Source organism: Dermacentor silvarum, chromosome 4 (assembly GCF_013339745.2).
Source record: "Dermacentor silvarum isolate Dsil-2018 chromosome 4, BIME_Dsil_1.4, whole genome shotgun sequence".
Classification (NCBI taxonomy): Eukaryota; Metazoa; Arthropoda; class Arachnida; order Ixodida; family Ixodidae; genus Dermacentor; species Dermacentor silvarum.
The window spans coordinates 15,720,350-15,737,576 of record NC_051157.2 but is presented as its reverse complement, the minus strand read 5'-3'; the positions used below and the strand labels follow the sequence as shown (position 1 = coordinate 15,737,576).

General features: G+C 49.9%; 1 protein-coding gene across 6 annotated transcripts in view; it reads right to left on the bottom strand.

Annotated features, from left to right (window-relative positions):
- Positions 1-17,227, bottom strand: part of LOC119449513 (proton channel OtopLc) — an 82,599-nt gene that overhangs the window by 11,422 nt on the left and 53,950 nt on the right. For all 6 annotated transcript variants that reach the window (XM_049665272.1, XM_049665275.1, XM_049665274.1 and 3 more), the window contains 4 exons: positions 8,974-9,155; positions 4,752-4,965; positions 3,686-3,800; positions 2,679-2,928 (listed from right to left, as the gene is read on the bottom strand). In XM_049665272.1, the coding sequence (XP_049521229.1) occupies positions 2,679-2,928; positions 3,686-3,800; positions 4,752-4,965; positions 8,974-9,155 (761 nt within the window). The remainder of the gene's footprint in view (positions 1-2,678; positions 2,929-3,685; positions 3,801-4,751; positions 4,966-8,973; positions 9,156-17,227) is intronic.

The window sequence follows — 17,227 nt, the reverse complement described above, 5'->3', positions numbered from 1 at the left end:
TGGAATGCGCTTTTTCAAGACACACACCCAAGTATGAGGCGACGCACTCGCGCGGCCGGCGGCTCTCCGCTCTTCCTGCTTCGTCCTGCTAGGCTTTCCTTCGTCCGGGATGGACGGATGGATAGATGCTATGAGCGTCCCCTTTGAAACGGGGCAGTGGGTTGCGCTACCAAGCTCTTGTTATTAATTTGTCTAATGTCCTACCTATCTTTAAACACACACACACACACACACAATCAACACACACACAAACACACACACACTGAACCCCCCATGATCAAACTTTCTGAACCACTACGCGGAACTTTGTTTTTGCACGCCTCCGTTGTTTGTACGTCTCCAATGGCCTTTTACGCGAAGTGCCCGAACTCGGGCACTTCGCGTCATCTGGCGAAGTGCGCGAAATTTAAGTTAGAAGGCACTTGGCGGAAGCACGGGAGAGGGCGACATCGACACAGGCAATCCCACATCGTTTACGGCTAATTATACTCTTTTTTGATTACATCCTTAGTTTATGACTATTGCTACGTGTTCTCACCATGGAGAGAAATAATTTGATGTCATTTCAATGTTCATAGACGACAACTACAAGTTGTCTAACCGACCGTTCTTTTTCTGGAAGAGGTTACAAGATAACCAGGACCCACATACGCCAAACCACGTATTAAACAAGCAAAGCATAAAAACATACAACATTACGTCCCTTTAGACAATCGGCCTTTGTACAGTGCCCCCACCCCCTTCCTAAAGATAGCTTATTTACATATAGATGATTAAAAGGTAAATAAATGATGGCATACGGGAGAAATATGAAGGGTTTGGTCGCAGTCATCGTAAATGCCTCACAGGTCTGCGTTTACTACGCGTAGAATACGACCACCACGCTATATAGATGACGTCATAACTAGGGAGAAAGATTCAGATAATCAAAGATGACCAACGCTCGCACAAATGTTAGGTGACGAACTTAGAAACGGGCGGCTACAATGTTGACGTTATGCCTGCAAGCGTAATGGCGCACAATTGCGGTCAGGTTCTTTTTTAGGCAAGTTCTCGGTGACATAACTCAGATCGAACACTGTTGCATCGATTCTAAGAACAGTCCCGCGCCGATGAACGGGGTTAGGCTTTCGCGCAATAATTCAGCGAGGCTCCCCACTTGGTGCGCGTTCGTGGGAACCACAACCGAGCAGCGGGGCCGGAGGTCTCAGGTTCCACGGACGCCGGACGCGACTATATACTCGGAGCGCCCGGGCAGGAAGCACGCTTCCCCAAAATCCGCCGCAGCAGCCGTTCGTCAACGTGTCAACCCGAGTGCGCCCCACACCGGTATAGCCTGGTCGCTCTCCGCGCGCCGCTTATTCTCCGCGTTGCCGGTGCCCTTCACTCTCTTCGGCTCTTCCACCGTTGGCGATTCACTTCTATGCGATAACAAGCCAATATAGTTATGCGGTGAATGGTGGCTATTTTCTCGAGAAGTTAACGTTGAGCTACCTGGCGTCATTGGATAATGAGAATTCAGAGCATTTCGTCGTCTGTTCTAAGGTATTCATAGTGTCCTTGTCTAACAGCGCCGCTATGTTGTCAACATAGGTCGGCGCACTCACTCATGAGTGCACTCACACATTTCAAAGGCGTAAGTGTGAGTGCGAGTGAGTGTGAGTGGAGGTGAGTGCGAGTGGTTGTCAACTCCGCGGCACGAATCTCAGACGCGTTACAGGCCAGAAAGGGGAGCCGACCGTTCGTGAGGCCTTAGCATTTTCAGCTCCATCGCCAGACAGTGTTCGTACAGTCGATTTCCTGGGACAGCATTTTCGATCAATGACACTTTGGGCTACTCCCTTTAGCGCACGCCGATTCTCTAAATCAGAGAAAGGGGACGTCACCAGTGAAATTCGTGGGGCAGACACACCACCCGTCGCCGTCACTTTCACATCGCGTGTTGACTGGATGGGAGGGGGCACATTTAGGTGAAGGAATCGGTGGGGGAGGGACAGGGACAAGTTGCTCTGGTGACGAGGGGTAGCCCACTCTAAACAGAATCGTGAGAGGACTTTGCCCCAATATTGATCGTTGTTCGGTTCGTAACTAGCGACAAGTGGTTATAAGGACTACATATCTTTGAACCATGATAAACCTTCTTATAAATATCAAGCCGTGCCAGAAATTGAAATTCCACTTTTATAGACAGCGTTCCTGAACAAGCGTAAGAGACGAAGACAATGGAACACATACGACGTTTGTGTTCCTTTCGCCTTGGTCTTTTGCGCGTGTTAATGAACAGTGTCAGGATGAACCAACTCGCCCATATCAAGGTATTGTTGCTCTACTTCTATCTTGCGCGATGTCATACGTCAATCTAGAATGATTGGCGGGGATAGAATACGGTCCGCTGTGTGCCTCGCGCGACCTGCCGCTATCGAGAACGAATGATAAATAAATAAATAAATAAATAAATAAATAAATAAATAAATAAATAAATAAATAAATAAATAAATAAATAAATAAATAAATAAATAAATTCTAATGTACAGGAGTAATACCTGGGCTACGTGAGCCACCGTATATTGGAGGGCGCCGGATTGATTTTGACGCCCACCTGTGGCTGTTTAGCGTCCGCCCAAATCTCATCATACGGGCGCGTTGTCACGTATCGTCGCTCGCGATGCCGACCTTACCGACTGCACCCAGCCTGAGGTAGAAGCTGCCGGCGTGCGTGGTGGCATCGTGCACGCGCTTCTTGGGCGTCGGCGGGATCTCCATGTTGGTGCCGCGCGAGCTGCGCATGCCCAGCAGGCGGCGCAGCTTATCGCCGAAGCTGTCGGTCAGGTGGTCCAGCTTGGAGTTGACCTTGTCGTGGCGCAGCAGGAACACGTACACGTACAGCAGGAATGCGATGCTGCCGAAGTACAGGTACAGGTAGAAGCCCTGCGGCACAACGAGGCGCTCATTGCCGTCACCGCGCCTCTAACAGCATCGCGTCGAGATGCAGCGGCTGTTTTATGGACGTATACGGCGCTCTCCGGTTATTAAAAGCAGGGGGATAGAAAAATGCGGGCATGCTGAATACGTTGTCGTCGCAGCGGCAGCTCCTAAGAAAATTATGCGATTATCGCTCGTAATATGTCTAATTAATTCCATTAACTAGCTCATCGCTTAAGTTATGCAATCGCACGTGTTGCAAATGCGGAGATGAAGCCTGTCAGTGATCAAGACAAGGTCACTCTGCAGGATTTGTGAGACTGCTGAACCACTTTAGAGATATCCGCTCCAAAAATTAATGGATAATGCATCGGCGTATACAACGCATAATTTCTCCGACGAAACTCGTGGGCTCCGAGATCGCAACGGCGGACCTTTGTAATCTCAGAGGCCACACGAAACTATACAGTTTTCGTCGCATCCGCAAGGGTTGCACGCGGCGCTGTCAGCCAATGCTATTATGAACGAAGGGATGCTCTTGAATGCGACGTCCAACGCAAATGCAAAAGAACGAACGAGAGCGACACCACAACAGCGCGCTCGATTTGCAACAATGAACGGTTGCCAAGCGACTACAAGAGCGTCAAGCATAGCGAAAATGAAGTAGTTGCGGGTGTAACATATGTGCACGGTGTTACACAATGGAACATAAAACAATGAGATGCCGTTTAAAGTCGACGCGGTGGAGCGTGCGTGTGCTTACCTCGTAAAACGAGACGGGTATTTTCTTTGAGATCACTTCAGCAAGCGGGAAGCATATTCCCATGATTACGAGCAGCTTGGCGTAGAGAGCACTCAGCATAATGACCAGAGAGTCCCTGGAAAATAAAGACACAAGGACCGTAAATGCACGTGCCCGTCACATCGGCTGTCTGCACTTTCTCGGTGATGGCGCGAAGCTATTCTGAGCATCATGCCCCCTTTCGTCCCCATCAAGTTGATCGTCTTTCGCAAAGCGTTTGTTGATGATTCGCTTTTTGTGTTTGCTTGCTTGTATGTCACATGCGTGCATGCGCTAAAATATTTTCTCTCTCTGCAGGCAACAAAGTGGCTTCTGACGAGATACTGCACCCTCGTCGGAAACGTTTATATCTCTCTTGTGCATCTCATTCAAGTTACGCTACAATTTTACGCAAAGCAAGACACGTCGCCTGCTCCGACAAAATATTTCCTTTCCGAAATTAATTAACTCATTTATTTCCAGGCTGGTTAAACACCTATGAAAATCACCAACTTTAGAAACAGCAAACTCAAAGAGTCTGTGTACGCTAATGAGCCCTTGGAGTTTACTCCCAAATAGATAACGTCGGCGATAATGCGTATGCGCAGAGCACAGACATTTCAGTAGGCAGGGCCGGTACCATCCGATAACTTCGAGTCTGATATTTCCAGTCTAATGGCGAAGTTCGCTAGACAAGAAGCAGCACATTTTTCTGCTGGCTTTCTAAAGTTAGGCATAATGATTTTTTTAGTAAAACGTACAGTCGGCCACGACACTTTACGGGACTATCGAAAAACTAAATTCCCGAGAAGCCTGGGCACATATCCTCGGGTCCAAGGTTTCAGTCGGTAGTAGTTTTTGCTGCCCACACTTATCTACTAAATTCGATACGCCATGCCTCTAACAAAGCAGAAATTAACCATTTGTCGAGGTACTGGTGTCCTAAAAACGTTTGTGGCCAACTGTATACAAGTGATTCACAAAGCGGACTCGCAAGTAGTCGCGCTGCTTTCGCATTATCAGCGCAACTTCGATAGCGTGCACTCACAGGTCTCCGTGCGTCCGACGCGCGCTGTACATCTTTCCGTTGCTGCTGGTGGGCAGGCTGCAGAGCGAGCCGCCGTACGAGCTGGCGCGCGACGGCGGGATCCGCTGGATGTCGATGGTGAGCGCGGGCTTCTTGCCTCGGGGGCTGTTGCCCGTGCCCAGGCCGGAGTCGTCGCTCGACTTGCCCGGTGGAGGAGGGCACACCTCGGCGCCGCCTGAAAGAAGACGAGGGGCAACGTCAGTACTCCGCTCTAACGACAGAACGTGTAGCTGAAAAAGTAAACGGACTTCACTTCTAAGCGACACACTTCGCGAGAAACGCTCGCTGTTGTGGCGGTCTCGTGGTACCAGATGCCACCGACGCGTACACACACACACACACACTGCGGCCGTGCTAGCGCCTCCTAGAATTTGGCTGAGTCCAATCGGCACTCGACAGGACAAGAAGGCAGAGCGTGTCCCCCGAATTTACACAAGCAAGCGAAAGGGCCGATTTGGCAGCTTTACGGCGACACGGTCATTGCATGGCTTTCAACCGCCACACGCGACCACCTCCGTTTTCGGTGTCGTGATGAGTCTTATTTTTCCACGCCCGAAGCCGCGATGTGCTTGACGCGCGTTTTGAAGGGGCCGTTCAAAAGGTACTGTAATTAATCATTTATGGTACTCTCGAGGAATTGAGGCTCCGTACCGTAATTATAGAGTCGACAGCTACTTAAAAAAGGAAGAAAGCAGGATTTTAAAAAATTCGTGTCATTACTCCTTGAGCGTACAATCTCCTCAGGGCAACAACTAGTTTTCCACTCCGCTCTCCTGCAGAAATGAGATAAATTTTCAAGGCAGCGTAATATAACGCTAAGACATCGGAAGGCATGTCGGAGTCCGAGGATCAGGAAAACTGCATCAGGCACCTAATTAACTGTGTGGTGTGGAATTTTATGTCAGTATCAGGCCCAAGTCACTATGCTTTGTTGCCAACATAAAAAGCAAGAGAAAATACAAGCGAAGTAACAACGAAAACAAAGTTCCAGACGCGTCCTCTGATGAAACATCTTTCTGCGGGTCTCGACGATAAAACGCTCCACATACTTTTCTTTCCTATACTATCAATGAATCTGTGCCTTGAAAGGAAAAGTTGCCATCCGCTAAGATAGCACTAAGCTGCAGAGAAACGCACACGAGGTTCCGAGAAACAAAGCTTTGCCGATTCGTAGAAGAAACATTCACCCTGGCCCGAGGACCCACCGAGCGGACTTCCACAGAATTAGTTTCCTTAGCATCTGTCTTTCTACAGGTTCTTCCTCCCCTCAACATTCCTTTTTCTTTTCACTCATTCAAATAAGAGAGAGAGCAAGGAGAGGAAAGGCAGGGAACAAAAAGGCATTCAAATAAACTTTCTAAAGTTTCTACGATTTTCAAAGCGCGGCTTTCTTTGCTTCTTGCGGCTGCTGGCCGCTGTTGTCTTGTCGATAATACAACAACCTTGGGTCGCTGGGCATGTACCACCTGGTTGGTGCCAGAATAGACAGCTTGGGCCACTGGATGTATATGTGCAACTGGGCTTGGGGCCCTGGGTATGTGAGCATTCTTGGCCGATCTCCCAGAATGGGTGGTGTGTGCCACTGGGTAGGTGCCCCAACAGACAAGCAGGACAAGAGGCAAGCAACGAAGAAGTAGGCAACAGAAAATCGAAGAGGTCGGCTACAGATAAGCGAAGAAGTCGGCAACGGAAGGAGCTGAGTGTGAAGCGAACAAAGAGGGACCAGAGCTTGCAATGGGCGAGGAGCATATTGTAGCGAAGTGACGCAGCAGTTAGTTTTCGGACGCATCAGCTCACCAGGGAGACGGCGATGAAGGGGGATGAGCTCTGGCAGCGGCAGGTGCAGATCGGCAGGTACGACGACAACGCAAGTAACATTTGAAGAAACTAGATTTATTTAACTTGGCATTAACTTGGTTCCTTAAAACTGTACACACGCATATTATACATGAAACGATGTCATACCGATCGTCGACGGCCTGCCTGACCGGCCTGGTCTCCCGAGGTGAAGTGGCGCCGTGGGCTGCTGTGTCCTTGCTCACCCTAAACGAATCAAAACCCCTTCCTTAAATGTGTTTCTACAGCATTCAAGGGGCCCGCGGGCCCGCGGGAGACGCAAGCCTCTGCACCAATCGCCTATTCAAGCCAATCAGGCAAGCCGTCGTGCTCCAATAGGGGCCAGAGTTTTCGGGACCACGCAGACATGGTCGCGACAATAGACCGTGAACAACAAATTTGGCCATGCCTAATGAACCTCCCCCCCCCCCCCCCCCCCTCGATACAACCGAACGTGAAGCGACTGCGCTACACGTGCACACACTCGTTTAAACCCGTTTCGGGATTCCTCAAGGTCAGCCGCGGCATACGTTCTGAAAAGTGAGGTGAATACATTTTCTAAGTAGTTCTTGCTTTTACCTCCTCGTTTATGCATTATATAGGGCCTCGGAGATGTGCCTGCCTCGTGTTCAAACCAAAATAAACGCCGTTCTACGACGACTACATGGAGCATAACCGACAACGGCTTCAGATAAGTTGCAAGGTCGTCGTGCTGAACTCATATGTCACCCGAATAGTCCGAACAAATACTAGGCTAGCATATGACTGTGGAAGAGCGGTGCGGTAGACGAAAGGTGAGAAAGAAGGCGAGAGCCACAAATTACAACAGTCAATCAGCACTCCGTCGGCTTAATATTAAAGTGCTGTACGCAAGGCGTCCAGCGCGGGCACGCACGCCCACGCACCCACACACAAGCGCACGAACTCGAGCACGCACAAGCACAAAAACTTCATAACAGGTAGTGTTGATTTCAGAAAGCGAAAGGCACGGACGAGCACGAAGACGATATAGTGTGTCGTCGCTTCACGTGTTGCTGCATTTCGTTCTGTTCGCAGTGTCCGGCAGCGAGACTTCACGCGAGGCGGTCGAGACAGAGACATCCTCAGGACGACGGCGGAACGTCCGGTGGTTGCGGTCGACGCCGGCGAGCTCAGCGGAAGGGACAAGCTTGCTTACCTACAGTCGTAATCGAAGACGCTCCTTACGTCGCCGAAGCGCGCACGACGAAGTGTCCAGAACCAGTCTCCACAGGAAGGCCCGCCTTTCCACTCCCCTCGTGAATCGGCGCGATTCCTCACTGTCCCCGACTGCTGCTGCTTAGCGTCGCACCCAGTTGGTGCGAGTGAAGCGGGGTGGCTCAGCTAAGGCCAGTGCAGCATGCTGCTGCAGGCGTACGCTAAAGGGTCGCGATCAGTACCGACGAAGCAAGACAAAGAAGCAGGTTCCTTGGCTCAGAGAAAACCTCGTGAAACACTTGTGCAACGAGTGGCTCGTAAACTTGGCAGTCACGCTGTTAAGTCAACTTGTCAAAGCGTAAACTCGACGCTGACAGCGAGAGATTGCATGGCCGGTGACAACGACGGTGATAGTAAGGAGCAGCAAAGAACTCACTGTTTCTCGTTATGCTTTTCTACAACCTTGTGGGAAACAATGAAAGTGTAAGAATTTGTGGTAAAACGACGCTGCTTGTCTAATAGGGAACGGACCACGCGGCCGTCGTAAGGCGCCACTAACACTTGCTTTGCCGTGGTTTCACAACTTTTGCAGTCCGTAAGTGATCCTGTGAACTTCGAACACAAGAAAACTGCCGCCTGTACAACCAGCGGCGTAGCAAGAAATATTATAGGGGGTGGCACGCACTTTACGGAAGACAAGGAGGATGAGGGGAGGGGGCTCTGTAGGTCGTGTTGGCGCTGGGCAAGCCCCATACAAACAGAAATTTCAGGGGATGGGTTACTTGAAGTACTAGTTTGAGAGACCGCTTATAGTGCTCATGTGCATCCTCCCGCGTGCACTCAGTGCTCACTCTCTTCCTCTTTGTATTCTCACTTCGCTTACCCTCAGTGTAGGGTAGCAACCCAGACGCTCGTCTGGTTGACTTCCCTGCCTTTCCTCTTCTTGCTTTCTGTCTCTCTCTCTCGGGAGGGGGGCACTTGCCCGGCTTGCCCCCCCCCCCCCCCCCTTTCAGTATCAGTTCCAAGAAACCAAGCGCCGTCAAACTCTGCCAGACATCTGCAGAAGCTACGCCCCTGTAGCTTTCGCTTCACTGCCGCAGGATGTTGTGCGAGTATTGCACGGCGACGCAGGTTACAGAGCCTAAGCACTAGACCACCGAGCAGCACCGACCTGCGGCCGCATTGGCGCTGTTCCGCTGGCTGGTGGAGGGGAAATTGAAGGAGGCGCTGCGCTGGATTGTGACCGGCTTGGGCCCCGAGGCCTCCATCAGCGGGCTCGTCTCCGGGCAGGCCGACGTGCCGTCAGGGCTTTCCGGCGGTGGCGTCGGCGACGACCGGTCCAGGCCGTCCCAGCTGCGACCATCGAACAGGAAAAGAGTGACGATAAATGCAAGGCAATTGCTGTAAGCTTCTGTCATGCTTCCACCGTTCCTCTAAACTCAAAGGATGACCACCAGTACGCATATTTAAGAAAAGGACGCTAACAGTACGCGGATCATTGCTTCGTCAGCAGTCAATATACCGCAATGAGAAGAACTTGCCAATCACCCTGCAAAGTTGGACAACTGGGAAAGCGCACCGTAAGGACGCAAGCATGCACACACATACAACATGCAATGCTATGTCAACCCGTCAGCATTCGTTCTTCTGTACCAGTAGATTGTGAAGAGTTGTACAGTGCGCTAGCCTTAATTGAAAACAACGCCGACAAGTTCGCGCGACTGTGTTCTCTCTCTCTCTCTCTCTCTCTCTCTCTCTTTTTTTTTTTCGTTATGATTTCTTCAGTAAGTGATGAGACGTAGCCTAAACCATTATACGGCGATAAGGACTCCTATATAACTATCTTCATTAAAAAAAACTTTTTTATCATTACCAGGAAACATCAAAACAATTATGCTACTGCACTGCGCTGTTTTCCCTAAACGACGCGGCAAAATGTAGTATATCAGTGGATGGCTCTGCGTATGCGGACGCACAGCTATATGGTGCAATCACCTCCGTGTTCCATGAAAAAACAGCCTGCTCACGAAACGAGCATCCGAGACAAGCGGCGCCTCACTACTGTTATCAACGCAGCGCTGTATATGGAGCACAGGGACAAGAGAAAGCCTTGCGTTTCGTCCTTTTTCTAGCGACACCATGGTGCTGTGTCACTAACATCAATTGCTGAGATTATCCGTGGCATGGACTCCGAAATCCTAGTGCGCGGCGAAAATCTCGGGACACCTTATGCTCAAGGGTAAGTAGCGAAGGCCTCCCGCCACTAGGGGAAGCAGTACCGCCACTGCAATTTGGCCTTTCGATCATCAATTAGCGTGTGTCGCTAAGAGGCAGCTTAAGCTAGCGTAAGCTTGGTGCCGCAAGAGGCTTCCATAGTGAGCCATACTTAACCCTTTCTCCTTGCTCGAATAAGCTTTGGTACCGCTGGTCTCATCTGCAAGTAAGATTTCAAATTGGTCAAGTATCATGAGACAGTGCACAGAACTCCTACATGCGTTCTTTTTTTTTTTTTTTTTTTGCATTCAAATCTTCTAACACTTGACTTTCCCGCATACACTTCCCCCCATTGTGCTAAGGTAAAATGCGCAGTGACAAAGAGCTAACATGAATGAGAAAACATGACACAGCAGAGATGTCTATACACAAACACCGCAGTTCAGCTTGGAGACGTTTCACGCTCACAGAGTTTTGCTATCGGCGACACTTTATTTACAGAAAGTGAACCAAGGCTCTGCGTCCTATTGCACGCTGCTCCAGATGAAGAGATTTTGCGCGCACACTCCGCGTTTTCTTTGCACATACGTATCGCGCACACAAACACACGCAAGCACCGAGACACTATATTTACAGAGCCTCATTGAGCCATCTGTCGTGTCGGAGTGCTCAAAGGGCGCGAAGATAGCGAGCGCGACGGACGAGATGCAGGCTTCCTCGCTATACAAACGCTCGCAGCTGAGCATGCTACCACACTGTGTGACCCGGTTTCCACGAGCCGATTTGCCGCCCACAATGGCCTTGCCACAGAGCAAAAACAAAAGAGAAAGGATAGTTTTCGGCCGCAAGCATTTCGCAGTCGCACGCGTGCATGTCTTTTTGTTGGTTGTTCGTCTCAAATAGCAAATGGGCTCAAAGGAGCCGCTGCGCTGTGGTATAGTCCATGGCACTATTTCGTTGAGCCGGAGATGAGCGTTGCTCCGGTGGACCAAGACTGCACCATTTTACATGCACGAATCTATATAGGGGAACGCTCGGCGCGTGTCTTGAGTATCGACGGCGAAGTCACACAATCTGAGCGATGGCGAGAAAGACGGTGGTGGAACTACGAGGTGACGATTAATTTGTCGCTAAACGGGCTGAAGTAATGAAAAATGTGGTGTAATAAGTGTCATTTCATGCTCACAGCTACTTCAGATACAAGGATTGGCGTTTCTTTCTCCCTTATTTTTCCGTCTCGCTATTTAATCAACATGTTTATTTATTTATTCTATGAATGGTAATGATTGCGGTAAGTATTTATGTTCCACTGTTAGGACACTTGAGCACGCTGACATTTATCAGGTGTGGATCGGAGGGATTGCCGTACGCCGGTAACCACGGAGGTCGATGGGGCAGAGAAAGCACCCGAATGTCTGCTCCTGCATGCAGCCGAAGAACAACCCACACCCGTCTCGCATTTACATAAGTGTGGAGACGCAAAGCACCCACAGATTTATTACAGAGTTATAGGTTATAGGGAGCGCAAGTCCAATGCACGCCGCTTGGTTTCCAGCAAAAGCCATAGAAGCCTACATAGGGTTCTTTAGTGTACTAATAGTAAGTGGTTCGTTGTGAGAAAGGAAAGATTGGCGGTCCTATTGGTAAGGTGAGAATAGGGGAAAGGCAGTTACAGACGTCACATGAAGGTATCTGCTCGGAAGAAGCGTTGCTTCTGAACAAATCATCATCATTAGCCTATGTCGTAGCAAATCAATTGTACGTAGATGAAATACTCTCAGAGACGCTCATACAATATCTGCGCGCTGTAGTATCGTATGATGGCTTTTTAAAGGACTCTATAGGAAGATGACGTATCACCGAAGTGCTGGCACTCTGACGAAAACACTTGACAGGCGCATGCGTTTTGTGACCACTTGTAGTATCGTGAAATGACCCTACTAAATACTCAATGCCGTCCGAGCTGTCACGAGATAAGTGATGTATCCGCGTGTTGCAGACACGGAATGTTTTTTTACAATACACGTGCAGGCGAGGCTATTGTATGATAATCACGAAGTCCTTCAGACGATTGACGCTCTGACGAAATGGTCAGACCGATTCCTGAGACTTATGCGCTCCTTCAGTAAGCTGAAGTGGTTCTACAAAAGTACTCGATGACGTCCGGATGATAACGAGAAAGAGGACATTTCCGATGTGCGTCGCAGACGCAGCTTCTTTTCTAGAAAAACCTAACATCCGTACAAAGGTATACATATCGCACAAAAAGCTGATAAACCGACGACGAAATGATCCGACAGACTTGCACGGCTCGTGCTAGGTGCAGTATGTTGGGAGTGGCTCGGCAGCAATCACGCATCAACGACATTCGCACGAAGTTAGCAAGGGGGGGGGGGGGGGTGCCAGAAAGGAATACACGTTCTGTGCACTTCAGACAGTGTCAAGGTATATGACCGTGCTTTCCACGGCACAGTCGCACGTGAAGGCATCCGTGTAACTCATCAAGTACTTCATAAGCCGTCCGTCCTCGTGATAAGATACTTACTCTGCGTGACTCCGCGCACTGTGCTGGTTCCAAAGTGAGCTCTATCAATATCACCTAGATATGTCTAGGTGGTGTTGGCTCTATAATGACAGATACCTATCGTATATCTGCGGTTGCATCCGTATAGAGCCCAGGTATACACACAGTGTACTCGTTCGCCGTACCCTCGCTCCTCGAAAGCTCTGCCCCGGTTTATCTGTCGCTATCTGGAGCTGGTACGATCGAGAGGAGGACCCGGGTGTGCCTCTAGATGCGCAAAACTCTTTTCCTTCTGACCTTTGAGCGAAACTGGCCAAGACGTCGCGCGTTTATCTTCATCGCTTTCCGCACCACTTCAGGAGGCGCCGAACGCGTCGAACGATAGCGGCCTACAGAGCAGATCTTCGCGGCGGTCGAGAAATAGCGATGCAGCGCGATAAGGCTCGCGGAGAGCGTTCACGTACGCACGTGCTGTGCGGTTGTGTCTACACGACGAACTGGCGATCGCGTTGCATCGAACAAGATTCGATAGCAGTACTGCGTGTTTGTTGCGTAGCACGTACGTGGTTGTAAACACTAGATATTTGCAGCTACTCGATCAAGCTGAGCGATTCCTAGACGATTACGTCACTACAGGCAGCCGGCCTTTAACAATGGACAGCCCCCCGCCCTACTTTACTAAAGCGCACGAGTAACGACAGCGACATCTGTCGATTATGTAACTGACGGTGTGTGCGAAGTAGGATTCTTTTACTGCGTGCAGTGTACCTGCCCCGGCAATCAAGCATTACCTCCGAAACTCTGAAGCTGCAGAAGACGTTGCTCTCATTGCTCCACCAATCGCCATGACAGCGCTCATTACAATTAATTCTGCGGCAGATATAATACTTAGCTTGGTAAGTGGGTCCATATATAGAAACAAATAATAGGCAAGCACAAAAACGATAGCAGAAAACAAAGGAGACGACGGAAAAAGGTGAGGAGTTGGTCTCTCAGAGACAACAATTTTGTTTTCGTTTCGGTCTCTAAAACAGTCGTACGAATCACTATAGCTGGCAATCATATATCGGAAAATTCGCCGACGCCAAACAACTATTATTATTAGAATGTAACGGTGCGACGTCTTCTGAAGCGGTCGTGAAGCGCATTAGGAATGCGCTAGGCCAGGAGGTCTAATAAGGCCACATATGAGGCCCGGACTGGGCCATTAGTTCCGTTGGAAGTGATAACTGTTATTTCCACCTCCTCCTCCTCTTCAGCCGCGATGCATACATGCATCAGCCCGAGAACACATTGACAGAGCAACGAAGAAGACGCGACGCAGAGGATGACAACGACTGATGTTGCTTATAGTGTTACTGTTACCGTGTCATTTGTCACTTGGTGTCCCCCGCCCCGGTGGCCCAGTGGCTATGGCGTCGTGCTGTTGAGCTCGAAATCGCGGGTTCGACACCTGGCACGACGGTATTGATGAGGGCGAAATGCAAAAACGCTCGTGTACTTATATTTAGGCGCACGTTGAAGAAAGTCAGGTGGTCAAACTTAATCCGGAATGCCCCGCTACGTCGTGCCTCATAATCAGATCGTGGTTTTGGCACATAATAAAACACCGGAACTGAATAGATTTTTTTTTCTTCGCTTAGTGTCGGGCACAAGAAAGGAAGGCGCAGGGCATCTCGTCATCCCTACGTTCTTCGTAATGCCGTCCCTACACGTCCTACACGTTTCGGAAAGATTGCTCATGCAAGTGCGCGCACAAACAAAAAACTTCTCAAAGCGTTTTTCTTTGGTGCCACCATAACGATAAAGTGAATGTGTACCCCACAACACACACACACACACACACACACACACACACACACACACACACACACACACACACACACACACACACACACACACACACACACACACACTTACGAAAACACGGTTCGAAGCGGGTCACCTCACACAAGCCGCTGACAGCGATGCAACATCGCTCAACGCCATCGTGCAACGTGTCGAGCACCGAGGAAACCACCGCCGGTGCTCTCCCCGATAAATCACGATCCGGCAACTCAACTAGCTCAGCGGAGCGCGGAAGACACAGGCAAATCGAGGATATACGGGTGAGAGAGCTTTACCGTACGATAACCGCCACTTTCGCGCAGCGCTCGGGCGATGGCGCACACGTGAAGCCGGCTTTCCAGGAAGACGCACGATTCGCCGCAGGCTCTCGAACTCCCCGTTGTACGCTGGCAGGCGGGGTGCCACCCAAACACGTCCAAACCCCAAGCTAAACCGCGCATTGTGGGACGATGGGCAATGCGCGTTCTTCCGCGGGAAGAAAAAAAAAAGTAATTACAAGACAAAAGCACAAACGTTGGAGAAGGAATCGGAGCCGTTAAAGAGCGTGGGGCAGAGAGGGGCAGTGACGAGCAGCCTGTCCTGCTGGGCGAAATAACCGACGGGCGCCCGCCCTCCCGTGGCTTCCGAGAAGAAGCACCGCGGGACGCCACCATACTGAGCCTTGGCTCAAGTTTAGGCCTTCCTGGACCTCCTTCCTTCGGCTTCTTTCATCCCCTTCACGATTTTCTTGTTTCTTTTTCGGCGTTTGCATCTCCTTCCTTCCTCATGCCTAGTCCCCTTTTCGTCGCTTATGTCCATATGCGCGCTGAAAAACGCGCTCTCTTTGTGGCGAGCAATCGCGAACGTGCCCTCGTCTCGAGAACGCGAAAGCGTCGGATGCGAGAAGCGCGTCATCTTATGCTCGCTCGCGTGGGCGGTGCGCGGCGCCGCATGGATTGGGGAGCACCAGGCAGATTCTCGCAGCAGCAGGAAGCGTTATTCTTTTGACGGGTAAAGTCTGCGGCTTTCAGTCGCTGCATATGCAGCCCTGACAGCGCAGAACGCGACACGTCATCCCGTTAGCGTGGGAAACGCAAATAACTCGTGTCGACGGGACACCTGGTTCTGTTGTGCAGAGTCGCAGAGAGCGTCTTTCAAAGAGCTGAATGGGAACAAACGAAAACAGAAGAAACGAGGTAGACTTACTATGCAGTGTTTGCGATATGTATAGATGTAAGCTCCTCACTAGACGCTATGGCATGGTGGAATTGCAAGAAACAGCGAAAGATCGAACAGGCAGGAATTAGGTTACGGGCAATTCCTGTGACGAAGCCCCGTTTAAATATTGTTACGTGCCACTTCCTTGGAGTAATAGAGAAGACGATGATCGCCGGAACGTTGAGCATTATGCCCCTCAATTCAATTGTGGGGTTTTACGTGCCAAAACCACGATCTGATTATGAGGCGCGCCGTAGTGGGGGACTCCGGAATAATATGGACCACCTGTGGTTCTTTAACGTGCACCTAAACCTAAGTACACGGGTGTTTTCGCATTTCGCCTTCACAAGTTATTCCCCTTCGGTCATCTTGAATATCTATACGTAAATAATCTGTACATAAACGATGCCTTACTTTTCACCTATTTGGCGATCGGTCACAATCACTGCAGAACAAAGGTCTCCCCAAACCACGGACTTATCGTATAAGTTGATCCTTCGTTTGTTTTAATACAAGTTGAAATGAGGCTGTACGATGGGTGTAATTACGCAGCAACGGTGAGGAAAAAAAAAAAAAAAAAGCTCAGCACCAAAAGAGTGCCCATGTGCGAAGACATCCTGGATGCCGACACAAGGAAGTAATTTGCTACATCAAAAGGGAAGGGTAGCAGCGACAGACATCGCTCACCTCCTCGCCTCTTATCAATCCTTCTCGCCCCTGGCACGAGGCTGGCGAGCACGACAACTTTGGCGACGGAGACAGGGTTTGTTAAAAGGGAGCTGGAGGCTGTTTAAGGATAAATTGGAAGTTCGATCAAACCAGGAATGCTTAATCGATCCTACGCTCCGTCCCGCCAATTCCGTGCAGCGAAGCGAAATCTACGGATCGTGCCAACCAATCAAGAACGAGAACCGGATTTACGTCACAGAGAAAGCAGGGAGAGATTTCTTGTCACTCGCTTATCCATCCATGATCCTTCTATTCAGCCGGCGTCGCACGCTAGGAGGTAATCGGTAACCAATGATTTTCCTTCTAGGTTGGCTAACACGACGTACCCGTTCCCTTTGCTGTAGTGCACGGGTTTGGCGACAGTTGGCCGCCTATAGATGTAGAGGATGCCGCGGGTAGGGTGTTGCGCAATCTGCAAACAGCCACAGGCCGAGTATCATGCCGCCTCAGAATCGATTTGTTTAGAGCGTGGAATTGATAGAACTGACCAGACCTAACGAAGGTCAAGCGAAAGCACTCAACCTGGTACAAACGCTGGATAAGCATACGTGCAAAAAGATTTCTTGCCAAAATTTACGCGCATGCTGCTTGAAACCTAAATAATCGGTTGTCCATGTCTCCACATAGAGAGAGAGAGAGAGAGAGAGTATTGAAAGCTGAAGATGTCAGCCCTGCTACACGCACGCGGGCATGCTACTTCAGATGGGGTGATTTAAATGACACGAAGAGGACACGAAAGATAATACAAAGACATGATGCGCATTACGAGAATGTCTCTACCATTATTTAAATAAATTATCTTTCTCTCTCTCTCTCTCTCTCTCTCTCTCTCTGATTTCAGCGCTGCAGATTTTGAGTACTGACTTCTTAGAAATGGTGCAAGGCACATAGTTATAGAAAACGGTATTTTCGG